The sequence below is a fragment of the Rattus rattus genome, chromosome 7 (assembly GCF_011064425.1).
Source record: "Rattus rattus isolate New Zealand chromosome 7, Rrattus_CSIRO_v1, whole genome shotgun sequence".
Taxonomy (NCBI): Eukaryota; Metazoa; Chordata; class Mammalia; order Rodentia; family Muridae; genus Rattus; species Rattus rattus.
This window is the reverse complement of record NC_046160.1, coordinates 93859954-93887865: the sequence shown is the minus strand read 5'-3', so window position 1 is coordinate 93887865 and position 27912 is coordinate 93859954. Positions and strand designations below refer to the sequence as shown.

Here is a 27912-nt window from a genome sequence, read left to right as displayed (position 1 = left end):
GAGCAGACAGTTTCAAGTAAGCAAGAATCACTCTATTTCTCTCCTTTACAGCAGGTGAACAAAACTGACCAAATAAACAAGACTCTGCGAAAACAAGAGCACCAGTCAGCTGCCCACACTGAGCACTCTGGATGTCCAGTTAGGCAGGTCTTCCCTTCCAGATCCTCCACAGGCCTATAGGAAGCAGCATTTGGTCCTCCGGTCCAGGCTTGCTAGAAAACACAACCAAGGCGAGGCAGCTCTGGCCGTTAAGGGTCACAGAGGAAAGCTGTGGTTGTGTGAGTATTATAGTAAAACGATGCCAGGACTCAGAGGGTGTGTCTTGAGTTCTGAAGCACATATCCCTATTACATCATGCTTGGGCCACTTGGGACATTCTTTAGTCTCACAGGAATTGATTCAAGGAAGGCAACATGTTTCTGTGTAAAGAGGCTGAGATCTGGGCCTGACACATCCAAGAACAGCTGGTCAAGTGAGACTGGCTTGTGTAATGTACCGCATCCCTGGCTGTGTTGTGATGGGTGGAGGACCAATGCTGCGTCTTCAGATTAATTCTTATTAACACAGTAATCTTATTATTTCCCTAAAGCCCTCCTCCAGTGAAGAAAAGGTCAAAGGAAAATAGAGTTCAGACAGACACACACACACACACATACACACACACACACACACACACACAGAGAGACACACAGAGAGAGAGAGATAGAGATAGAGAGAGAGACACACACAGAGAGAGATAGAGATAGAGAGAGAGAGAGAGAGAGAGATAGAGAGAGAGAGAGAGAGAGAGAGAGAGAGAGAGAGAGAGAGAGAGAACCAACTCTTTCTCTATAAAGGAGAACTAGAACTTTATTCCAACGTAGTCAGTGTGTAACCAGTAACGCATCTGTTTAGATTTTTGTATTTTCAATATTTTTAATAAGATTGTGTTCAAATCTCATAGTATATACAAGTACAGGGAGACTTGCTCATGAAGTATTATGGAAAACTCACAGTACCTTTTACCCACAGAACTAGGTGCCCATGCTGAAACAATTCAAGAAAGCAGGGCTCTGCATGAGAAAGCCTTTGAAAAGAACTCAGAAGAGCTCAACAGGACAAGACCAGACACAGAGTTGATCACACTGGGAGCCCACCAGACTGCCATCTGGCAGCCTACCCTGAACACTGGAACTCTTGGCAGACTTTGGATAATTGTAGTGGTGACAGGTAATGTTTACGCTCTCTTCCTGTGTACCCAGGACTGAGGTGTGCAACCCTTATGTCACTCTTAGCAGGGAAGTAGTAGTATCCTCATTTTACTAATGAGGAAATCGGCTTAGGTTGAACAAGGTTACTGATCAACAAGAGGGAAAAATTGGCTCTCCATGCCTAGGACATTTATTTATAGACCCCACCAGCCACTCTGGAGATCTGACTACTTGAGGGGTGCTAGGTGTGTCTAGTCAAAATCTTCCCCACCCCACAGACTCTGATGTCAGCAATTTCATTAGAATACTATGTTTGGATTTAAGCTGTGCATATGGGTTTCCCACTTTGTTGATTCACAGGTACCACTAGCAAAGCATGTTTTCTTGAGTCAGTTAGTAGATTCCCTTGCCTGGAACATATAGCTTTGAACTTGAGGATTAAGATATACTGAGTGGTGGTGGTAGTGTACACCTTTGATTCCAGCACTCAGGAGACAGTAGAAGGCAGATCTCTGAGTTTGAGGCTAGCCTGGTCTAGAAACTGAGTTCCAGGACAGACAGAGCTACACAGAGAAACTCTATCTTGAAAACCAAAAATACATAATACATGCATACATGCATACATACATACATACATACATACAAGGCTGGGATGTGTAGAAAGGTCTTTTGTGGGGTTCTGCAGTTTGTGATTCCACTCTCAGGAGGCATGGGAAGGGTTAAAGTCCTCCTATTGTGTCATCACATTAGGGGTCTTCTACAAAATCATAATTGCAAAGGCTTTTTTACAGCTATTGTTGACTTGATGATACTATAGGAACACACACACACACACACACACACACACACACACCTTTTTATTGAAATGGCTTTAGGTCTTTGAATTCATATAAATAGCATACGTTCACAAAAAGGGGGCCAAACAATAGAAAGAGTTGGGAGAACAGAGCAAACCAGCCCCTTCTCAGCAAATCTCTGAGGAAAACTTCATGTCTGAAACGGAAGAACTACGTATCATAGCATGGGTACACACTGCCTCTTGAGCTCCTTGGAGTAAGGGATGGTCCAGAGGATGTAAAGGGCCTTGAGGCAGGGAATGTCTTTCTGAGGTCAGTTTCAGTCCATGATCCCTCTGGTCCTATCTTTCCAGGCAAGGACCCTACCTCTTGGAATGGCATACATCATAACAACCTAGGACTTGGCTGAAAAGATGAGGCCAGCAGGGTAAAAAGCCCCTCTCTGTTCCCTAGAGCCTTTATCTTAAATAACCCAACTTCTTCTCTTTCCCAATCAATAATTATGTTTTAGAAGTGAATCAGAGATCTGCCTAATTGCTATGGGACAAAACTATCCAAAGCAAGAGTCTGCAGGGATCCTCCTTGATGCTCAGGAAGAATCGCTACTAGGAGAAAGGGCGAGTAGGTGAAGACAGCCCTGTTGATGCCTCAGACTCCTACGCACCTGCAGGTAGATGGGTCCCTGGGGAACAGTCAGTATTTCTAAGAGGGATAAGAACCCAAAGATGACAATGGAATGTCAACAAAAGCAAAAGCATGCTGGCCAATCAGTCTTGAGGATCAACTGTGCAATGTCTTCCACCAGCACAGGATGAGGGGTCTTGAGCGTGAGCCTGGGGACAGATGGGGGCTGGAGTCAGGGGTGCAAACAGGCTTTAAGCACTTTATTGTTTGGAGTTTGTATTTCTTTGGTCGCTTGTAGTTTCTACATTTAATTTGAATATATGTGTGGTACTGTGAATGTAATAGTGCCATGAATACTCTGGTTGAGAACTCTACTAATGAGCTGCACACTCATTTATTTCTCTTTAAAAAGATCTACTGAATGAAAGAGGCTCAAATTAAAGTAGGCCCAACTTAGAGACACTTGAAACAGTAAGTATATTTAAAGATTGGTTCAGTTCAAATTGGTTCATAACGCCTGTCATAGAGTCACTGATAAAAGCACAGTAAACTTTTATCCATGTCCTGAGGTGGAAGGGCTTAGATGAAGCAGAGCTGTTTCTGAAGTGAAGCTGTATCACTCCTTTTCTTGTAATACAAATTTTGTTGTCAGTGATGGTACATATTTCTTACTTGTTTGAGACTGGCTCTCTTGTAGCACAGACTGGCTTCAAATTTAGTGCGTAGATGAGGGTTTGAACTTCTGAGATTATAGGTGTGTACCACCAAGTCTAGTCTATGCAGTGCTGGGGCTTGTATCTACTGCTTCATGTGTACTAGACAAGCACTCTACTACCTAAGCTAGAACCCCAGCCTGGTGATGATGGCAATGACGTTTGGTAATTAAAAACAAAATATTTCATGTTTTCCTGGCATGAGTTTAAAGAACACAGAACTTCATTTTAATGCCACAATGCTTTTGACTGAATGCCTATACAAATATTATTGAATACCATGTTTCTGTGAACAGTGATTAGTAAACACACACACACACACACCCACACACACACACACACACACTGGGAGAGAATCTACAATAACCAGATTATTTTCAAAACAGGCCATAAATTATTATGTATAGTTAGTGCAAACAGAGAAAGCTTGTATTACATATCTGTGGGGAGATTTTTCCTCTTGCTCCATATTACTCTATATCGACTGATTCTTTCCATACACCTCATATACATTAAATTTTGTTTCTCATCTCAGAACACACAAACAAAGCACTCCTCTTCCTTCCTCAGGTAGGGAAAGCCAAGTTGAAAGGAGGGAGAACTCTGCCATATTCGGTCAGTTGTCACGCGGGGATATTTAATTTGCTCCTGCCAGAGCTTTCCTGTGGAGCAGGCAGACTCTAGCAGAGCACCACTGACAGCTCTCAGGCCCCAATGAAAATACAAGACCTAAAAAGGGCAGACACACTTTGCAATTATATAAACCCACATTTACAAGAAGTATAAGCAATGGTTACTTAGAACTGAATGACTTATTTCATGTTATAGTCATTCAGCAAATATTTATTGAGCACCTCCTATGTCCCAGGTACTGAGCTAGACAGTAGGGAAAACAAAGACGAATATGATGCGGCCTCTGCCCATAAGCAGCCAAAAGGCCCAGCTTTGAAGTAAGCCAGAAGGCCCTGGGAATCCAGAGATGGCTTGTGCTTTAAAGAACACTGGCTTCTTGCTGCCTTGCATAGGGCGAGCAGCAGTCTAGGGATTTAGTGGCTTATATGCCTGTATTTCTGGCCTTTTAAATTAATGTGAACAACAGATCAAAGATGTCCTGGAAGTGCGTATGGACTGTATAGCTAAATAACACTAGGGTCACACAAGCCACAGGCAGAAGGCAAAAGTTGGCGGAGTATCTTGGTTTTTGTTTTTTTGCTGTTGTCTGATTTGAGGCAGGCTCCCCTTATGTAGTACTGACTGTCCTGGAACTCTCTCTGTGGACCTGACTGGCCTTAAACTCACAGAGACCGGCCTGCTTCTGCCTTCCACGTGCTGGGATCGAAGGTGTGCAGCACCATGCCCGCATGATCATCATGTTTTTAACATTTCGATGGGCATTGCTGGCTCTCCCGCTGTGATTTTTCACATCTTCAGTAGGCCCTTCCCCTGTGGGCTGACTTATTGCTCCAGCTCCCCTGTCTCCCATCCTGATCACTCCTAAATCTGGCCCTGAGGGTTAAACACGGAGAAGCTGCCTTTACTTGGACAGTTTGCTCTCTCTGAATTCTGAATGTGGTCTGCTAGAGCCCTTTTCTGAAGCTGCACTCCTCCTCAGGCAGGACAGGAGTTCTGCCATCCATTTTAGGAGATCTCGACTCCAGCATAATTTTTGGGCTCTTGCTTGACTGTACGAGGTCAGTCGCTCTAGTTATAATACTGAAATCCTGCCATGTCATCTGGTGAATGGCTGCCACCTCTAAGTCTATAAATGCCTCACTGTAAACCCCAGCCCTGGAGTGGCCCTACACGATCCAGCAATATTGTGTGTATGTTTGGGGTGACACCCGCACCCGTCCTTCTTTCTCCAGGTCCTGGCATCTGCTGCTGTCTGTCCCCTCCTATGTGGTCCCTTGTCCTCCTGCCCATCACACTGTATTATGGTGAGTGGTTCTGAGACTCAGTCTGGCTAGACTTTTGAACGTGATATTGCATTCGTCTTTGGCTTTTCCATAACCTAGCCTTGTAGATGGCTACAAAGTATCAACTTGCTTATGACCTCATCTCCCAAAGCATTAGTAGTTTCATCTTATTTACTTGATGCTGCTTTTGAGCTGGAAAGACTATTTTACACCCCATCATTCATTGATGATTAAGTGAGACCAACGCAGAAGAGGCTGAATTTCAGCAGTGGAAGCAATGACATCAAGTTTCATATGTGACAAAGAAGCCATGGTTGGAATGGCTAACTAAAATTCCAGGATGACTTCTGAATTGCTTTTAAGTCAGTATATTTTTTAAAAATCGTCTATTTACTTACTTAAAAAAAAATGTGTACGAGTTTTGCCTATAGGGGAACTGCGTCCTTAGTGAGAGCAGCACACGTTCTTACGTGATGAGCCTTCTCTTCAGCCTCGTAAGTCAGTGTTTTTAATTCACTCTTCATCCGAGCCTTTTCTGAGAGCCAACAGGCTGCCTGATTTAGGTTTCTGGCTTTTCCCCTCCATACTGTGGTTGGAGAGCAAAGAAAAGGTCAACAGGAAGGCCGGCAGAAGAGAAATGCACAAGGGGAGGAGAGGCAAAGAAATGACCCAGTTGAGGGAAAAAATAAGACCCGGGGAATCAGATCCCTGCCTCTGCCTACAGGGAGGACAGGATCGACAATTCAATAATGGCTTCAGATCTGGGGCGGGGTCAGGCTTGGGGAGCATGGGAACAACCTTCCAAACATGTCTCTCCAGGAAACAGTCTCTCTGTGTCTCTTCTTTTTTATGGATGGACTTCTTTGCCACTCTTAAGGTAGCTTCCTTCCACACTGTGGCAAAGATGCCCTCCATGCTCAGTATCTACCAGCTTAGCCACCCTCGTTCCAGCTAAGTCTTGGGTTTACTTTAATTGGCTTAGTCTGCGCTCACCAATTACTGCAAACTAATCTCGGTGGCAGAAGGAACATGATCCTTCTGCTGGTCAGACACGGAGCCAGTGTTTCAAGCAGGGCCTGGACACACAGGTTGAAGATTAAAGAAGGGTGTTTGCTTACAGGAGAACCACAGTATGAGCATTAAAGGAAAGGGTGAGCGGTCAAGGGCAAGGCAGATGCCAGGTGCCCGTCTCTCTGGGAGTCTGCCTCCCTTTTCTACCACTCACTAGTTGCTTCTGCCTTAGGACACGCCTTCGTTTCCAAGCCTATTTCCCCATTTGTAAGCCGTGGGTCATGGTACACACTTGCTAGTGTTAATGAGAAAACCGGTTCATAGTATATTATGGGGATCTTCCATGCCTGGCACAAAATTGGCAGCCATTACTGTTGATGTCACTGTTTCTTGGAGATAGCAGTGGAAAGCACAAAGGCTAGAGTAGAAATGACCAGGAAGAACACTGCTGTGCCCTGATTCTGACCCCAGATGCTCTAGAGGCTGTGCTTGGACAGCATCCTTCTCTCCAGTTCTCGAACCCGATGGTGCTTCACCTTCCTAATGCTATAAGCCTTTCATATGTGCTGTGGTGACCTCCCACCATAAAACTATTTTTGTTGCGACTTCATAACTGTAACCTTGCTACTGTTAGGAATCGTAATGTAAATATTTTAGGAGGCAGAGGTTTGATGAATGGGTCTCGATTCACAGGTTGAGACTTGCAGCTCTAAACCATTTACTGCATCTGTCTTTGTCTGTTCTGTGCATTTGATAGAGCGATGGTCCCAGCTTCAGATGAGCCAAGCACCTTCTCTACACTTGTGTATGAATTGAGGGAAATCATAATTTCAGGTTATTTGAACGATATTGCCTGAAAATGACCAAGGCCTGTGTGGTGGTTTGAATAGGAGTGTGGTCTTATAGGAGGAAGTGTGTCACTGTGGACATGGGCTTTGAGACCTCCCTCCTAACTACATGTGAGTCAGTCTTCTGTTTGCCTTTGGAACAAGATGTAGAACCCTCAGCTCCTCTGGTGTCATTTCTGACTGGATGCTGCCATGCTCCCTGCCACTATAATAATGAACTGAACCTCTGAACCTGTAAGCCAGCCCCAGTTAAATGTTGTCCTTTGTAAGAGTTGCCTTGGTCATGGTGTCTCTTCACAGCAATTTAACCCTAACTGAGGCAGCCCGTTATAACTTAAAGTGGGTAATTAAGAAGGCTAATTTCAATTATGTTATTATCTGTGGCCTGATGCTACAGACTGAAGTGGGGAGGGATTCAGGAATGTCAGTTAACATTTAGACGTATTTGTAGAATTAAGTTGGGGAGTAGTAAGAGCCACGGTCGCTAACAATTCTGCCACTGAATTTCTTCGTGGATGAGATGGGGGGGCAGTGCTTACCTTACAAGCTGTAAGATGGGTTATCCACGCCATGGTAGTACCTCACAAATGTCTAAATACTCAGTACTCATCAGCTGCTACTGTTAAGCATTGTGGCACCAGAGAATACAAATTTAGTAAGCTTACTGATCTGTTTGAAATGAGAGATCCATTCCTTCTGAAGAAAGGGAACTTTGAAGGGATCTACCCGGTCCACTAGGTAGAGCCGTATGTAACTGAAAGAGAACGCTGCAGTCCCTTACCTCTACTTGTCCTTTTGTGGAAGGCCTTGTGTACTATCCTTGGAGGCTACAAGTAAGAGTATGACTGTGGGAACACACCATGCCTGCCTTTGCTATTGCTTCTGAGTTCCAGAAGGAGCTCTTTGCCCAGCTCAGGACTTCATAAACAGCCATGAGAAGAAAAATTAGCCAAAGTTCAATTGCGTATCAAAGAAACCCACAGAGCTAGAGAGCTCTCCCAGGACCCACACAGCTGCTCTGCCTACTGCCAAGCCATGGCCCTAATGCATGGATACGCCTGTCAGCCAAGAGCCAAAGCCACAAAGCTCTACCAGCTCAGTTAGCCTTGGCATCCTGATATACCAAGGGATCTATTATTTGTCTCATTGTCAAGGGTAAAGATAGAAATACCAACCCCATCTGTAAACCAGTATACTAAAATCACTACCACTATCCTCCCAAGTCTACCCTACCCCTTACTGTGAGAACAGGCCTATTGCCTTGTGTGATAAAATGGAAAAAAAAATGCTAGTTTTCTCCACTGGTTACTTGTGGTCTGATTTCTTTGTGGTCAGCCTTTCCTATGAGCCTGACTTGGCTCGACCAGTTTCTATATCCAAGTGCACATACTTGGATCCCATGCCAGGCATGGGTCTATCTCAATTTGTCTCTAAAGGGAAACCATCCTATGGTTCAAGTGTGTTTTCTACCTGACAGTATAGCAAAGGAGTTCACAGTTCTTTCTATCAGTGATACTCGTTTCTTCAAATGGTTGCCCCGAATCCAGTGGCTACAGCTGTCTCTTCTGAAAAGCATGATGTTTTGTACTCCAAACTCTGCTTGGAATTCTGAAGTTACAGAGAGCAGCTTGTCAATTCTGAAGAAGTTTATTTCATCTAAGTCAACCAATGTTTATGGGGCAACGTCTACTCTGTGTCAGGCACTGAACTGGGATTCTGCTTAAAAGCCAGAGGCAACGAGAGCCAGAGAATTCTACTTTTTTGATGGTGGTTGATAAAAATGTAGGGGGACAGAATCTAAGGCTAGGCCATAGGGTCAGTACTGAAAGTTCTAGGAAAGACCACAGACTACAAAGTCTCAATCAGCCCATAAAATTATGAAGAGCAAATTATTAATACCTGTGAATTGCTAGAATGTTCAAAATCCATCCTATTAAAAAGCACATTCATTTTTAGAAGAACAGAACTTAAAAATTAATTTTAAGTAAAAAAATTTTTTTGACATGGAAATGTAATCTTTATAAAGTGACTTATCTAAAATCTTGGCAGAGATTACTGTACTGAATCCTAAAGTTGACCACACTGGAGACCGGTACTTCAGAATACCCACTTTGTGTGTTACCATCAGACCACCCTGCCATCTAATAAAACCTATGCCGTGTGTTGGATCTGGGCATTTGAAAACAGACAGAAATGTGACAGGTCAAAATTTCATATTCCCTAGCTTTTTGATTACTTGCAAATCCATACAAGGCTTATGTATCTCTCTCCTCTCATTCTGTCAGCATCTGAGTGTCTGCCTGTCACGGACGTGGTGAAAACTTAAAGGTGACGCTGATGTGTCCAGCATGTGGAAAACCACTCCCTGGTTCTCTCTGCCCTGAAACATTCAGAGGCTCATGAACACGCTCTTAGACACCCAAACAGACTAATCTGTCCACTCGTGCACATATCCAACACCATTAAACACTCCTTTGGAAAACAGCGTGCTTTGCACAGACTTGCTGGGAAGCCACAGGCTGAGTTCTCAGTCACTAGCCAAGGAGTGATGGGATCCAACCCATCCCTAGACCACAGGAAAAAAATGCTTTCAACCACAGAGCTGGCTTCAAAACATATTCTTTTTGTAGGAAACAAAATGTTTCCAGCCTTAGGCTTTTTTTTTTTTTTTGTCCTTTCATTACTATTGAGTACGAAAGGCAAATGCTCAAACGAGAGGCCAAGTAAACATCTGAGAAAACCAAAACCAGGTTCCCCTGCTGGAGAGTGGAACAGGCGAGAGTGAGCAGTTCACTGGGTGAGCCCCAGGCCTTGGGCAGCTCTGGGTCAACAACAACCCAGGCAGCTCTCTACCTGCTTGTAGCCCTGCTCTGATCCCACCTCGCTGCCGCTCAACTTACTAAGTAAAGTTAGACACGTCGCTTTACTTCTCTGAGCCTCAGTCTGATAGCAAGTGTGACTGCTACTAATAACAGCATGTGTTACTAAAGATGGAGAGCAGAGGGTATAGCTCCGTGATGGTGACTGTGCACATAAATCCCTGAGTTTGATCTTGAGTGGAGGAGGGGAGGAGGAGGGGAGGAGGGGAGGAGGGGGGAGGAGGGGGTGGTGGTGGTAATGATGATGATGATGATGATATGGTGATGACAGAGTAAGGATGATACACATAAAAGTTATGGGGTCTCAGGACATGGTTCAGTGGGTAAAAGACCTCACCATGGGAGCATGAGGACCCGAGTTCATATCTGCAGCTGAGACGTAAAAAGCTGACACATACAGTATTGTGTACCTAAGATTACAGTGTTTAGGAAACAGAGATGGAAGTCCATGGGGGCTACCAGCCAGTCAGTGAGGTCCACATTCAGTTTGAGACCTTGTTTGAAAAAGTAAGGTGGAAAGTGACTGAGAATGACATATGGAACTGACCTCTGACCCCCACAGGTACATATGCACCATATGTATACACACACACACACACACACACACACACACACACACACACACACACACAACCCCACAGTCACCCAATACCCAGTACATACACGGGAGGCACTTATGTATGATTTATTAAGATAGGTTCGGTAGCTCTTACAGGTCACTAGAGACCGAATTTCACAGACCACTAGAACCCAAATATCCCTTAGAGATGAACACTCCAGCTCTGTACTACATAATAGGAGGCACTGGAGAGATGAAAAGGGCTAATGAAGGCAGGTAGGAGAAGGCTTGCAGACAGGAAGGAAACAGGAAAGAGAACTAGAGTCACTTCCATCACAGAATATACATACATGGATCTCAGGCTTTGTGTGCCTAAGAACCACCCAGGAACATAGAAATCCAGATTTTTTAGGAGAGGGCATCGTTTCTGGATTCAGCATAGAAAGGCTCAGGAATCTGAACTGTCCTATGCTCTGCAGGCAGAGTCTAAGCAGTTCTCCTTTGATTGCCTGTCCAGAAACATTACTCAAGGAAGTTACTGGCCGAGTAAACCATGGAACCATAGAATTATACAATATGGCTTTGCACAAATGAGCCATGCGGCAATTCCTGAAGATAATGAACGACGCTCCTATTGCATAAAGCAGAGGCAGAGTGCAATGTCTCATCTTCTTCACAGAAGCAGAAAGGGCGGAAGAGAAATCCAGGACTGGAAGGGTGGAGTGCGCACTGCTTATACGGAGGGCCTGTGTTCAGCTCACAGCACCACGCCCACAGCCCTCAACTGTCTGCAACTCCTGCTCCAGGGGATACAGTGCCCTCTTCTGGAATCTGTGGGCACTGCACACATACATAAACCCACATGCAGATATCCATGTACACATAATATATAAAACCTCTTTCAGAAATTTAGAAGAATCAGTGGCTCTCTGCTATGGTTAGAGCCATCTGTCCATGATCAGATATCTCATTTGAGAGGAAGTCTGAAATTAATTTAAAAGTATCATTATCTTTTTGGCGATGGAAAATCTTTTTTCTCCCGTTGTACCTATCAAGATGAAGACAGTGTCTTTTGTTTCCATATTTTATTTTAGAATCAATGAATCAATCTTAATTTTTGAAAAAAATGTGAAAGGCTACACTAACTTTCAGTGTACTCAAATGTAGTTGTGCTCCCACAGTACATACACGGCTGACTCGTGTGGTAGAATTCTTTGTAGGCTAATGAAGGAAGCCATATAACCGTAAATATACTTGTGGGGGCGGTGGGCTTGAAACTAACAGGGCCTACTCTGAAAAAGGTGCATTGAATGATTTCAGAGATCTGCATGCACAGGTCCAAATTCTGTCCTTCACATGGCAATGTGCTCAAATGCATGGTGATTTCCTTGTTTGTAATTTGCAAAAATATTAAATAAATTATTTCTTTTTATGTGTATGGGTGTTTTATCTTCATGCATGTCTGTGCACCACATGTATGCAGTGCCTGTGGAGAGTAGAGGAGGGCGTTGGATGCTCTGGAACGGGAGTTGTACACAGTTACAATAACACACACACACACACACACACACACACACACACACACACACACACACACACAAGCACACTGGATATCTCAGAGACCAGGAATCATAGGTCCATCTGTGCATAGCATCTGCTTCCCTTTCCTTAGCAGCCTGCTTTTTAATAACCATGTTGAGTATCCTATTCAGTGGTTATGGTATTAAAGACTATGTGAACTTTCCAAATAAATCAATAAGGAAGTAGATTCAAGCCATTTTTAAAGATGTGGGGTTTCAACTATTACTTGTAGTAACAGAAATATGGGAATTTACAAGATTTTTGCTATCAGCAGAATGGTGATTTTCTTGTTTATAATTTGGAGAAATGTTAAATAAATTATTTATTTGTATGGGTATGGGTGTTTTGTCTTCATGCATGTTTGTGCACCACATGTATGCAGTGCTTGTGGAGGTTGGAAGAGGGCGTTGGATGCTCTGGAACTGGAGCTCTACATGACTGTGGGTGACTGTACAGGTCCTCAGAACCGGAGCACTCGAATTCACTGGGTTAGTAACTGTGGCTTTAGAAAGTACTTATGATTTAGGCCAATCTTACGGTCATTAACATGGGGCAAATAGTGCACCCCTCAGTTTAATGTAGAGGTTTCCTCATAGACTAGGAGATTGCCCCTGAGTTAGAGTCAAAAGCCATGACTAACGGCTTACCAATCTTTTCTTCCAACAGAGAACGCTGTGGAGTTGTTCTTCCTATCATCAGGGCACATGGAGAATGTGGATCCCTCCTCAACCGTGACTGCACTAAAGGATGGAGCTGCTGTGCTTTACCAAGGGGAGGGCAGAGCTGGGACCCATGCATGCAACCCCTCAAGTGCTTCAGTGGACTCTTTTCAGAGGAGGCCCTGTTAGTTTTAAGCCCATCACCCCCACAAGACACTATTTCCAGTCATTAAAATGTTTCCTGAACTTAGATACATCTGGAAAGTTTTGGAAAATCCTACAGGAAGGAGACGAGGCCAAAAAGAGCTTCTTTTCCCATGCTATGCAGGAAGCGCTGCACAGACTCTCTGCCCTCTAAGACGGCCAGCTCAGGAGCCTAACTCGTCTGGCTAGAGAGCCCCTGGAGATGAGAGGAGTACTTTGGGGAACTGGGTAATAAAGAACATATCTCGAGTCTTACACAAACCATTTATCAAGAGAGAACACTTTAGACCCGTATCAGTCTATGTCAGAGAAACAGGGCTTACCCCAGGAGATTCAAGACAGATTTAATTTTTGGAACTAGTTAACACGCGCTGAGGAAGGGCCGAAAGGAAAATGGAATAGCAATGAAAAGAAGCTGTCTCCATCGCAGGGCTGGAGGACTCGAGAAAGAACTCCCATTGCTGCTGGAGTCCAGAGGCTGAAGAAGTTCGTCCAGTTGGACCTTGGACAACAAAGGGACCAGAGACATGGAACCAACACAACTGCCTGAGATGTGGCTGGAGGCAGAGAATCGGGGTGGGGGGTGGGGGTGTCAGGGTGTGGGGAAGAATACACAGCTTCTTTATACTTACCCAGAATGAATAGAAAGGGAGCCTTGGGGATATGAACTGTAGGGTCAGTTCTCTGTGACCTAAGCTGAGCCTGGAAGGGCAGAGAACTCATCTGAGAGGAGATAAGCTACCTACTGGAGGGATGCACAAGGCAGGCTCCTGACTGCCAAGTTGTAGGGGGTGTTTTACAAAACCCTTGAAGCTGAAAGTTCTCCAATCTCACTGCTTATCATACCCGTTGACCATAAATTTGCCAGAATTAGCTGGGGAAGGAGGCAGGGCTACCCATAGGAGATCCCCTCCCTCAAGAAAGCAGGGGTCTACTGCAAAGTCTGTTCTTTTCCCTCGCCCCCGAGTAGGCATTGACAAGCATTTCATTCTGATGGCTGCCTATCCAGAAGCCAGGGTTCTAACAGGGAAAATAACGGGGTTCTAACAGTTAAAGGCTTTGTCTAACTAAAGGCAGAAGAATTAGGAGGGGACCTGTGTTTATAACTAGATACACACAAAGGACTATCCTAACAAATACTAACATTTTAATGAATTCTGTAGCTAAAGGCTTTACATGTATTAGACACCATCTTAGACTGTTCTATGCGGCTATATCTGAATACCACAGACTGGGTAATTAGTAATGTACAGAAATGTATTGCAGGTCTAGGGCCTCAGACATTTGAGATGAAGTGTCTGGATCTAGTGAGAACCTTTCTTGCATAATCACATAAGGGAAGGACAAAGAGAAGGCGAGAAAGAAATGAAAGGGGACCAATTCACATTCCCACCATAATGACATTAACCTCTTCACAAAACCTTATGGCATAGCCGTCTCTTCAACAGCTTATCTTTAAAACAAGTTAATTAATTACATGTGTGTGCAAGTGGGCATGTGTGTTGGTGTGTACATGCTGTGAGGACAACTGTCCTGGCTTGGTTCTCATCTTCCACTCTATGGAGGCAAAATCTCTGGTATTGCTATTGTACTGAACACTCCAGGCAGGCTAGCCTTCCAGCTTTGGGGGAAATTCTGTTTCCATCTTGCTATTGGGATGCTGGGATTGTTGGTGCAAACACCAGCATCTGGATTGTTATGTGAGTTCCAGGGACAACCTGGGTTATCGGGCTTTCACGTTGAGGTGCTCTCACCTACCGAGCTATGTCCCTACCATGTCTCTGTCCATCTCTTAATACAGTTATTTATAACAACCATCATCTTTCCAAGATATGCTTGGGGAGGGGCACATTCAAACTGTAGCATATACTTTTGTTTTTAACTGAGGAGGTAAAAAAAAATCACATTTTAATATATATAAAAAAGGAACAAGGCCTTGCCTTGCAGACACTCGTTCAACTCATCTCTATGAATTTACCTAGGAACCACTTGGCCTCTGGACAATTATACCATGTATCAAGAGCCTTGCCGAGGAGACCCAGAGACTGCTGCTCCACTGAGACTAAGGTTATGAATGGTGCCTTAGAGGACTGGCTTTCTCAAATCAGTGGGATGAAATGCCCATGGCTGTTGGCTGAGCCAGTCCCAAGGATTTCAGAGCGGGGCAGAGGATGGCAGACAAAGGCGAGAGCAGTTCCAGCATGGAGTCAGAGTAGGAAATCGAGATCAGTTTCAAGGAAGAGACTAACAGCTCACATAAGTGCCCAGTGTAGGGCAGTATATCTAGAGAGAACAGGTTTAAGTGGCTACTGATAAAAGGGAAGCACATGGTATAAGAACAGCTGCTGAAGGGTTGGAGGCCATGTTGAATCTCTTAAACCTTTTTCTTCCGAGGGAATGCCAGTGAAAGACCACAGGATGGTCAGTTATCTCATTCCACACAACCCTGATCGGATCTTTAGTAGAGTACAGGATCAATACTTTCAGTGAACAGACAACTCAGGACTTAAAGGCAAACCGTGAAGTTTACCTATTGGAAAAAGACTTTTTAAGGGAAAAGTAAGAGGTCAGTGTAATTTAAATTGTGTCACCCATGGAGGAGGAGACGCGTTTATGGAGTCTGCTATGGGCCCTGCCCATTTTCACTGGAGAACACCCCGTGGTGAATGTCCACAGAGGTGCCCTCTCCATCTTCATCAACAACAAAGGACACAAGGCAAATGCAGAAGCCAGTCCATGGAACGATGCTGCTGGCAAGGCCACAGCTTGGAAGCTGAGAGGAAAGGGCAGGGACTGACTTCTCTGACTGGATGGTAAGATTCAGTGCAATGCCCAAGGGCTCCTTCTCTCAGTTCTGTTCTGGTAGCACACGGAGTCATAGGAAATAGCTATGGGTTGCTAGATAGAGATCAAAACAGCCTTTTCAGGGTAAAGATCATTCCAGTCTTTGAAGGACACATTCTATCTAATATAACCACTCCAGGTGGCTAACTCCAGGGGTTGAAGAGAGGAATTAATTCCAAGTGCATGCATGAGCAGCCTTACATTAGCATGGGATACAGTATAGGATGAAGGTTTAAAACCCAGAGGTGCGGATGAGGGAGTACATATGTACAATTGGAGCTGGCGAAAAGGAGAAGGAAAATTCTGGGCCAGAAGCTATGTGATTTAGAGCCAAACTTTAGAGCTCTATAAACCTCAGTGTACTCACCTATAAATCACACCTAGGGATGCCTACCTCATAGAGTTATTATGAGGCTGGAACAAGGGAATGCCCACAAAGAACTTAGAAGAGTAACTGGCCCAAAAGAAACGCAATAAATAGCTGAGATAACAAAGCAAAACCTCAAAGCCAGGACTGTGAGGCCTTGGGTGGGCAGCTCCTGGTCCCTCCCAAATATACCCAGGTCCTCAGATCTGTTTTGTGAACTTTGTGAAGATGTGTCTCATCTGGGGTTCTAACGGGCAGTGAGGCACCATCATTCCAGCCCAAGGTCTTACTGCCAGTTCTGAAAAGAAGCTTTAGATGGTAGGCAGGGGGATACAAGCGCCACAGCTTGGCTTCCCAAAGGTGTTCTCAAAATCACAGTCCCTTTGGTAACAATAAAGCAGGAGTCCAAGAGTCAAAAACACACAGTCTTTGTCCAAAAATGCCAAGACTCTAAAACTCTGCCAAGCCCAGAAGGGAAACTTCCAGGAGACCCTAAGATGAAAAGCCCCTGTCTCAAGCATTTCAACCAAGACAAAGTTGTCAGAAGCCATTGCCTGTTCTAGAGAAGGCTAGGGACAGGGAGAGGGGCAAAAGGGGAAGAAGGCTGAGGGAAGAAAGGAGTATGTCAACTGGAAACTCCAAATTAGATAAAGCAGCAGAAATCACGAAAGCCCAATGACTTATATTGCTTCTGACAACCAATCATGCATTTGATAATGTGTAATGTATCACAAAAACGTTACAGTAACGTAAGACTTCATAAATTCGAACGGAATGCCAGAGACATATCCATTTACCCCCACACATCCATTATGTAACTCCCTTGTCTGCATCCAGTCCCTGCCCCTAACTTTGTAAGCTGTTTAGATGCTGGAAGAGCCTCACTCTATCCATTGCTCCAATCAGGGACCTCAGGAAGGATGAGAAATGCAAGTCAGCACTGTACCTGACTGTGTACTCCCAGCCACAGCCCCTCCAGGGAAGCCTCAGAGACCATAGGCTCAGGTAGCCTGCAAGTGCACCGTATGGATTCTCCCTGGCGACAGCAGCCAGACTGTAGGACTATGACCTGGGCCTGCTTCAGGGTCATGTGCCACAAGGTGTTTGGAGTCACACAGCCAGACCGAACAGAGCACTTCTTCACCAGCCAGTGTCAGGAGTAGTTTTGAGCCAAAACAACACTAAGAACAAGGAAAGAAAACATCAAACAGACCACCGTCCCTTCGTGTCCTTGTTCCTGAGTCAGGGGTGCTGTTCTCAAAGGTAACCCTTTGAAGGCAAGTTAAATGACATTCTAGATCCAGCTGTCTTTCAGGAAAACTAAGTGTGAAGGAGTGAGGTGCTGAGGGGGCAGTTTGGGGGACAGACAGAGAGAGAGAGAGAATGAGAGCCATTAACTGTGAGACAGGTGTCACTTTCCAGCCCCTCATCTAATTCCTGCATGTGAAAATGTAAGCAATAGTAATATCAACAAAACCCTTATACCTCAGACGACATGTTACCTGGGCTCTGGAGCGGCACAAGCCAGTCTACATTTCGAAGCTACCATTGAATATCAATATTTATCTTACCAGCCCAGCTTGGCTTTGTAGGACTGGGAATGTTAATATCTGTGTTGACTATTGTGGTGATGGATGGAAACCATGCATTTGAATGAGTCAAACTTGAAGGCTGCAATGTTACAGGTACTGCCACAGGCTAACTCTTCCCCTCCTAGAGGAAGTTTTTAGTTCTGCCTGGAACTCTGGGGCCAAGCATGAGGCCCTGACATGGCAGAAATTGGGCCCCCGTGCAGAACGCCTCCTGCTTTCTGCTGCCTCTTGCCCTGCAATGCCTTTTCACAGTGAACATGTAAGACTCAAAAATGAGGTAAGTACAAAGCATCTTCCACACTGGAAAAACCAAGAAAAGGGCCAGGAAAAGGATTGAATGCCTTTAACCTGTGAAGGCGGGGACAGGAAGCTTGGGGCTGAAGAATGTCCTTCCAAGAGCACAAATGACGTTTACAGGAGATCGTCTGTAAGCACAGATCCTCCCTTGGGAATTCCTTGCTCACTGTGCCGTTTAACTAGGAAAAAGATTCCAAGTCTCCTATCTGAGCCCAAGGTGCAAAGATTGATTTTTATAATTCATTGCAATGTGGAGTGGGGAGGTGACTGTAAGAATATACTTTTTGAAGGGTTCTGTAGAATTTTTTTATGCACTACTGAAAATCATAGGAGATGTAAATAGCCCAGCACCTATTAACCTAAGAATTTGGCTGTGTTTGGGGACTTTTATGAAAATCAGAGTCTATCTTAAAGATTCATCCAGAGATAGTGAAAATGACAGGTCAGGAGCGAGAAGAAGTGAATTCTAATTCCACGCCCATTTCTTTTACCTGCCAGCGTCAGGGCCGTGTATCCATAACTGAAACCCAGAGACTTGCCCATGTAGGCTAGTTAGGAGGTTAGAGGCGAGCATAAGCCAGAAAACCGCTGTTACAAGAGTCAGCAACATCTTCCTAAAGGCTTCAGACTCTGGTATGCCTTAACTGACTCCATCAGTGGGGAGAGGGCCCAGGGCCTCCTGGGTCACAGACACCTTAGCTTATCCAGTGACTCACTGTAGTACACTGGATGAACTAGGAGGTATTTCAAATAAGACACTGTCATTTTCTAGTGGATGTGAAGATTCAAAGCCAACCAATTCATAGTTGACGAATATATGAAAGCCTTCTTTTTCCTTTGCTTTCCCCAATCAAAGGTCGTTTTCATGGTTTCTTTGCCCGTAACTAAAGAACCAAGGGTAAAATGTAGCATCCTCCCCAACCTTCATTTTCAAATGAGCCAAACACATTTCAGCATCCTTGACTCGCAGGCCACAGGCTTTGTCCAAGAGATCAATAGCTATTTTCCTACGTTGCTTCCCAACTGAAAGCGTTTTTTTTTTTAAAAGCTAGACAAACAGTGTCTTCAGTTTGGTTCCAAAGCTCCGTGTCTCTTTTACTTCCTGTAACTGCTTAGATTTCTCTGGAAAAAAAAAAAAATCTCACCCGGCTGTTTGGCCTTCTTTCCTTTGCAAGTTAGAGCTGGGAGGGTCACTGCACCAGGGGATTTGGAACTAGACAATAGCATGTAAAAATAAAACTTCTCAGAGCTGGGGAATGATGGAGAGAGAGAGGCTTTTTCCTGGAGACTCAGCCTTCAGAGCTCTGAGTAGACCCAGCATAGGCTCCTGGTGGCCGGGGACCAGGATCCTCAAAGAGAGAAAGAAGGACAAGTTAAGCAGGAATAATAGGCCTGCTACAAAAATAAGTGATATGGTTTAATACACTAACATACTCTTTATCCACATATATGTTTTCTGTACTTTGTTTTTGGTGTTTCAGGGCTTTTTCTTTTTTTGAAATGGTGGTAACAATTTTATAACTCTACTTTGAAAAAAAATGCTTTCACTTTTATTTAGATGTTCAATGTCTCTAAGGCACTCAGAATCTCCTAGGAAGGATCTACTCTTGAGTGACGTCCATGATCTGTCGTAGCTGAAGGCTAGAATAAAGGGCCTTTGACAGAAGGGCCAGGGGCCAACTCACCGGGGTTTTTAACTGAGTATGCGCAAGGCCTTAAGAGACAGCCTCCCTTCCTGGGATCCATTAGGAAATGGTGACAGCAAGTATACTGAGTTTCTTCTTTTTAAAATGTTGTTGTTGTTGTTATTTTAATGTGTATGGGTGTTTTGCTTGAATGTGTGTTTGTGCACCACAAGCATGCAGTGCCTGGGAGACCAGGAAAGGGTGCTGGATCCCTGGAATTGGATTTACAGATTGTTGTAAGCGGCCATTCAGGGAACACCTGGAACTTGCTGCTAGAACTTGGGTCCTCAGGAAGAGCAGCCTCTTAACTACTGACCACCTCTCCAGTCCCTATCACTGACTTTTTTCCAAGGAGCTGTTATCAAGTGTGCATGTGCATGTGCGTATGCGTGTGCCTCTGTGTGTTTTAGGTGGTAAGAAGGATATGGATATGTGTATCTTGAGCGGGAGATAGTCATAAGGGTTGTTGACTTGGTAACTGTGTTGTCCTTTTCCTCCTTGACACCAACTCTGTGTTGTGGCTCTGTGACACCAACTCAACATGACTGTTTATGGTCATGGCATCCTTTCAAGTAGAATTTCCTCACATTTTTCTTTACCTATCAGTCTGCCTACCTACCTACCTACTTATCTTCCTACTTACTTGGTGGCCTGAAAAAAGAAACAACATAAACAAAAACCCAGTTGTTTAAAAGTCACCGTTTTCTTGATCTGTACAATAACTGTTAAAGAGCATTTCTGATGGAAGAGTGTGGGCAAACGTTCAGATTTCACACTTGAGCAGATGGAAGGTAGGCAACATTCATACTTAAGGCAATGCCCTTGGCTGGAGTTCCATGTTCCCTTGGCCATTTCTACAGGTATTTTTGCTTCAGAAGTTCTCTTTTGCATATGTGATCTGTGAGCACTCTCTCACATGTGCTCTCTCTCTCCCCACTTCTTCCCCTCTTGCTCTCTCTCCCTATCTACAAAGAGCAGGCAAGCAGTTGTGCTGGGGTGAAAAGCAAGCAAGCTAGTATGGTTACCTAGAAGCTGTCTGTGGGAAGGGTTTCTGTTTGCGTTAGGGCTTAACTAAGTATGATCTCTCTAGAGCAGATATCTTCAGAGAAATCTGAAAGCAAAGAGACTCAAAACTGTGGCTTACACCACCTAACGTCATTTAATGTTTGAGTGATTGCAGGCTCACACTGTGGCCAAGTCTACCTTAGGACTTCTGTGTACTCTCAAGTACTCAAACCCGCTGCCCCTGAAGGTAGCTGTAGGATCCCTCCCTCATGGGACATGGGCCATGTTTAGGGCTCTGGCTTGGTTATTTAAAGGAATGCCTATGAGGATTCTAGTAGACCAACTCCTGTTCTTCCGTAGCTCCCAGCAGGTTGCTTCTGAACTGTCTTCATGGTTAGGATTCCTATTACACTGCTATACAGACATCTGCTTGCACTTGTGGTCTGCCGTGAAACTTTTTAGCTGACTATTAATGCTTTAAGGAACTATGAAGCTACAACATTCAATATGGGGAAGAGTAATTCAAGGCTGGGCTCATGTATTAATAAAGGAATGCTTCTTTCTCATTATTTGTTTTATGATGGTCCACCTCTTTCCTTTTCATCTCCAAGACCCCCCAACAACCTATGGCATTGGGGAAAGCCTTAGATCCAAATCAGGATTAGGACTTGAGTTTACAGTATTGGTCTTATCCACAACATATTGGCTCATCCCTCAAGTGTCCAACAACTTTAGGGCGCCTCCTGAGTAGAAGATGGAATATATTTATAAAGTCTATTCAAATAAACTGCCTATATGAAATGGCCACTTCCTTCCAATCTGTTGAAATAAAAGAGTCCTAATATTTATTTCATCAAGAGGGTGTGAGGCTTAGCCAGGATTAATTTATTTCATTACTCCTTCTTGGGCACTTCAAAATTTCTATAATGCCATATGTGGTTTGTAGGAACAGACTTGATGAGGATTTGATGGAAAATACTCTGACTATTTCATCAGGTTTTGCTTCACTTTCAAGCACAGCCACCTACGCTCCAACTTTTGAGTCATCACTGGGAACCTGGTGCTTCAAAAGCTTCCCAAATGCTAGTCTTGGCCAATTCTCTCTCTCTCTCAAGACTTATTCGTTTATTTTATGTATATGAGTACACAGTAGCCATCTTCAGACACACCAGAAGAGAGGTTCAGATCCCATTACAGATGATTGTAAGCTACTATGTAGTTGCTGGGAATTGAACTCAGGACCTCTGGGAGGTGTGGTAGTCAGTGCTCTTAACTGTTGAGCTATCTCTCCAGCCCACTTTGCTGCCTCTTTAATCCTCCCAGAAGTTTTACCAGTGGTAGAGCCTTCTATCACCTCTGCATTTACTAATTATTCATGTTCTTAGAAAACATACCATCTTCATGGTTGTCTTTCCAAGTAATTCTTTGATTCTAGCGTCTTCCACCATAATGAGTAGACAGAGGGTGATTCCATAAAGATTTGTCAAACAAATGCTGGGAGGAACCCTCTGCTTGGTTACAAGGCAGAATCCAGCCTGTGCCATCACATGACAACCTTCCAGTGGGCTGGGCACCATTCTAACATCTTTCTGCCTATCCTTGGTTAGCTGTTATTCAAGTTTGCTAGCTCATTAGAATCACCTGAGTGGGCCTTACATATGCAATGGATGCCAATGCTTCTGTGTGCTCTCTGTTCCCCCTCCCCAGGCAGAGTCTTTGCTAGCCAGTGTGGAGCTCTGGCATTGGTATTTTATAAGCTCTCACACTGGAGCTGCAATGGGAACCACTGGTTGGACCTACTCGGGTCCCACCAGCCCCTCCTAGTGTCTTCTCAGGATGCCCCTGATGACTTCACCTTTCTTTAGATTCACAGTGGTCACTGTTTTAGCCATCAATGCAGGAGTTACACAGACACTGCCCTGTGGTGGCTTCAGCATCCCTTTCTCTGGACTCCCTCCTCATGTTCCTGAGTACATACATGTGCATACACAAAATCTTCCATCCTGGACTGGAAGGTGCTCGAGATCCGAACTATGCCTTCTTCTTCCTGGAACCTCTATGCCATGCGCTTGGTGAGCTCACACATATTTCTGGATGATTTTAAAGGCCAAGGATAAGAGTAAAACCTAGTAGAGACCACTTTCATTCATTCATGTCTTCAGTTACAAGAAAATATTGCAAAATGACTAGAGCAGGGTTGAAGCAGTGCAGGGAAGGTACAAACAAAAGCCAAGTGGAAAAAAGCCCTGGATTAGTTCAAAAGAAAGCACATCACAGTGTCGTAAGAAGGTTTTACAAACACGGAAGAAGAATTTACAAACAAGAGTCTGAACTTGCCTTGTACCTTGATAAGATTTCTTTCTTAGTTATATAATTTTACAAAGTTTCCAGGGTGTGAAGAAAATAATCAGCCGGTGTGGGGGTGAGTGGCTTCCTCTGGACAATACAATTTAACTCCTAGGCTGCTCAGCTTGGCCTGACCCCCTGCCAGCCGGTGATCCCGACTAAGCCTTATATTCAGGAGCCCTGGGGCAGGATAAAACATAATCCTCACTCCATAAGTTTGATCCCTTGGTAGAGTGGTCTCTGTTTGCAGACTGAGGACAAAACACAAACCAAGGCACACAAACGATACCTGCTGTATTTGAGTTGGTGTCTCAGGAGTATGGTTGGCCTAAAATGGCCCTACGTGCTCTCCCGCTGAGAAGCACCATAAGAAGGTATTTCTAGACTAACTTGAAAGGATTGTTTTGCTACCCATATCATCAAAAAGCCTTATCTTCATATGGCTTCACTGTGTTGTCATGAACTAAGACCACAGGAAAGAGCGAATGAATCACTAAGCTCACTATCTGCTCAGGCGAGATAAGGTCATCAGATTAAGACTGTTTTCTATATCCTAGGTATGATAATCCTAGGTATTAGGTCATACATTTAACAACATGTTTTTACTGAGAAATTAAATGTATATTATCTTGTCTGGATTGGTAGTCCGGTCATATTTTTATTAATTGCTCATCGTTGTTTAAACAAGACTCGAAGGCATTCGAATCTGTTGCCGACTGATTAGTAACCAGGGCAACACGTTTTCCTTTGTAGATCATACCAATGACCCATCTAATGGGATATGAGTTCATAGCCTGTCACTGATCCATCCACACTTTGTTCCTGTGGCTTCTTGTGATCAATGGCCTGTGTTTGACCCTAACAGCCAAGAGCCACCCAAATCCTCAAGTCACCAAAGATACAAAACAAAACAAAACAAAACAAACAAAACAAACAACAACAACAAAAACCCCTGCATTGGTTCTATCAAGTACTTTCTGTTGGCTCTGACAAAATAGACGTGGGTGGACATGTTATAAGGAGACCAAAAGTAACTTGGTTTTAACTTTATTTATTTATAAATTTTATCTAGAATTAGAAAATCTGGAATCCGGAAGCCTGGATTCCATGTACCATATGTGAAAGGTCACAGAGTCAGTTTTTCCAGAAGAAAGCCATATCAAGTAGAAAACAGGGATACTGTGGGTTTTCAAGACGTAGGGCCCATGAAGGGAAAGAACCAGTATTGGCACTCAAAGGTCCCTGTGCTCACAGACGGGCACTGAGGAAACCAACAATGTCAAACACACAGGCTTGCCTCTTCCGTGGAAGGGATGTATACCTGTTCAGTATACCAGAAGGCCAGGAGTGGACATACAGTTAATAACCCAGTGACCTTTGCTATCTGTAGGGCCAGGCCTCACTCGAATCTCCCAGATTGTTTATTCCAGACTCTTCCTCCTTAGACCTTTATCTTTAACTTTGTTTCTCAGTCAATAGAATCCGTCCTCACGATGTCATGTGTACTTTATAGCCTGATAACCTCTACGTTATCTGCATGACCAAGGCCACACCAGATCCTAAGCCCTTAAATGATGAGTCCATCTTTATAGAAGGGGTCACATGTGCTTTGCAAAAGAGTTTTGATTAGTCATGCCTTAAGTTTTACTGTGCACATAGGATTAAGATAACCTTTACAAGGAAACTTATTTCAAAGTTGTATTGCACTAAATGTGTCTAAAATAAACGGCTTGGTGTCAGACTTTCATAGTTTGAATCAACACCATCTAAGTCATGTTAACTGGATTTCCTTCTTGCTTCACATGGACTGTTACTCTGCCAGCCCTGGTGGTGGTAGAGACCTCTGCCCACACCGATTCACAAAGAATGTTGCTATTTTCTGTGCTTTCTTTCTGATAGCTACAAACTGCTTGTTTACCGGCATTCTCCACCTAAGGGACACATCAACGGTCATTAGGGTCTCCAGAAATCTTCTGGATGTATTCCATCAAGAAAAGTGTTGGCCTCAGAACCAGGATACTGGAACCACGGTGGAAAGGTGTCTCTGAGGTAACAGATGTGCTGGAGCCTGAAAACACAAGAATGTTTCCTTGGATGGAATAACCGGCTTTATCTTCTCAGAATAGGGCTGACCTAGTGTCCAGGCTGAAATGTTGTTTATACAGGCCCAAGAAAATCAAGAGGAATCCTCTGGTCTGTAAGCAAGGACATCTATAAAGTTGTCTGGAAAAGACAAATAAATGCCCATGTCTGTATTTGATGATTCCTGCCTCCTTGCTAGAAAAAAAAAGTCAATTTATCTCCTGCTGTAACAGCAACACCATCCTGACCCCATCTCCCCTGGAAAGGCCCACCAGTGCCACCCGTTCTTTATTAACCTGGATTTGCTGTGCGTTTAGCTGGTAAATCTGGCATATGCATTCTGCTCCGTTCAAAGCATCAGAGTATCCACCCGACCGTTTCCCTTTGCCTGATTTCCCGAGAGACTGCTAACTCAGTCTGGTAAAAAACTGGGACAGTTGAGGCAGTGTGTCAGGAGATATAAAGCTCATGAGCATAGAAAGGTCAGGCTCTAGGGTTCCTTTCTCTGGAGTTGGAAGAGAAGATTAAGAAGGGGGTGGACAATATTCCTTTCTGAATAGAGGGACTCTCTCTTGAGGCCAGAAAGCTAAACAGGGAGGCCATCACGTTTTCAGAGCATCCTCTAATGTCACTCAGTTCTTTAAACCCCTAGCATATGTGATGAGGTAAAAGCATCCACAGTCTGGGCTTATGAACTAAGCAGAAGTTCTCCATCTTAAGATCTCAACACACACACACGCGCGCTAAGAAAAATGGTGGCAACTGTTTAATTTGCTCACAAATTAGCTAGTCCTCAACAAGAGAGGATTTTAGAGATGGAGGATTTTAAATCCTCCTAAGCGTGGTCCCCAGTCATTCACAGATGTTGAGGCAATGCTAACCACAGGACCCGTTCTCAAACAGTTTTCCTGTGACATGGCCAACTCCCCTCCCCCCAGCCCTCCAGCCCCCCATTTTATTGTAGTTACTGTCAAGAGAGCTTTCCTTATGGTCTAGTCAGTCAGTATTCGACCAGGACAAATATGGTGGCAACCGCCTTCAGATGCTCCGATTTCTAGTTTATCTTTTTCTCTGACCTTCAGGCTTGAAGAACTCCGTGGCAGCACTCACTCACCTGCCTTCTCTCTGAATCGAGGTACTGGAGAATCAGCCGGGTGTTCACACAGTGACTCCATGTGTTTCCCAGTGCCGCTACCAAACAGCTGGATCCAGAAGCGCCTGAAGGGAGACAGAGCAAACCCGGTTTGCAGAGGCCCTGCCTTGCGTGGGACTTGACTTAAGCTCAGTCATTAGTCTTACTCAGAAGAGTACTCAAGACTCAGTCCATCACAGCAAACGTGGATGAATTAGAGGAGGCTGGCGCTAAGGAACTGGGGATGAAATAAGAGGCACCTTAGCGGAAAGTGACCCCCAATGGGCAAACAGAGGCAGTTACACATTAACAAGAAGATGGCATGGTGTGGTAACCAAGGTACTGCTCATAAGGAACCACACCTCTCCCATCCCTGGCAGAAGGGCACAGATGCTACTCTACTGTTATGAGCGGTCTCTGTTTAGTTGACCTAGTAGACCTTTCTTTAGATTGCTAAGCGTCTTAACTCAGTTTTCCTTATCAATCTCATGACATGTACATATCACATCCCTCTGCCCTCCCTCCCGCTGTGTACATCCACACCCCACAAGGAGGAGCTCAGCCTTTCCATCCTGTCTGCTTTAGCTTGCTCTATTTCAAGAGAAACATTCCTTTACCCTCTAAGGCTTTTCTGCAAGGGAAACCTGAACTGGACTTCATGTGAATCCCTAGCTTACTTCAAGTTGCATGTGGACAGCTATCTCATGGCTGCAAAGCTTTACTGATTCCTTTTGACATGACCAGGAGAAACCACGCCAGCTTCCAAACCCATTTTTTTCTCTTTAGAGGCCAAACCCTGCTTCAGGGAATCCAGCTCCTCTAATTCAAGTCTGATACATCCTGAGATTTCCTCCTCAATCCTGTGCCCTCTTTGACTCCAGGCCATGGCAGAGAACCTGGTCTGAGGAGGGGGCCATTGAACACGTTGCCTCCCACCATAGAGACACCATCTCCTATCAATGTACAGGACAGGACTGTGACAAAGGGCTACCCACTCCTCAATAATATAACAGTTCTGGAACCCCAATGTTAGGTATTGTACGCACTGGGTGCAAATCAATAACATGGACTTCAATGAGGAGATTTAAAGAATTTAGCCTAGAATAGAAAAAGAGTAAAATTTAAAGTAACCCTGGTTCACTGTGGACACAATTCAAAACACGAATAGAAGAAGGTGAAAATAAACAATCTGGCTGTGGGGATCTGATTGGCTCAGCCCCTGGTTTAATCCCTTTGGTCCTCTGCTGAGGATAAGATGCTAATGCCTGAACAGTACACTCTGCGGGCTTTGTCCTCTGCCCCGCCCTCACTCTGACTTTACCTCTCTGAGCTCCCTCATGAATGGCTTCCTGTGACCCTTCCACTCCTCAGTTGTCACCAGCCTTGACCTCTAGTCGGCAGGTGCTAAAGCTCCCCACTCCTTGCTACAGTCTTCTGGCCTTCTCTGTTGACTTTTACCTTGGCGAGCACTTCTTTTCCCTTTCTGTCTTTCATTTCTTTCTTTGTCACCTGCGTGGATCCCAGGGAACAGGGCATGGCCAGCTTTTTTCCCCCTATCTAATATCAAATGCTAAAAAGCCA

The 27912-nt window shown here is 44.4% G+C and overlaps 1 protein-coding gene across 1 annotated transcript in view; it reads right to left on the bottom strand.

The window, feature by feature from the left end:
* Rad51b (RAD51 paralog B) overlaps window positions 1-27912 on the bottom strand; it is a 510767-nt gene that overhangs the window by 20219 nt on the left and 462636 nt on the right. The window contains exon 8 of the mRNA XM_032908021.1: window positions 26314-26417. Within this exon, the coding sequence (XP_032763912.1) occupies window positions 26314-26417 (104 nt within the window). The remainder of the gene's footprint in view (window positions 1-26313; window positions 26418-27912) is intronic.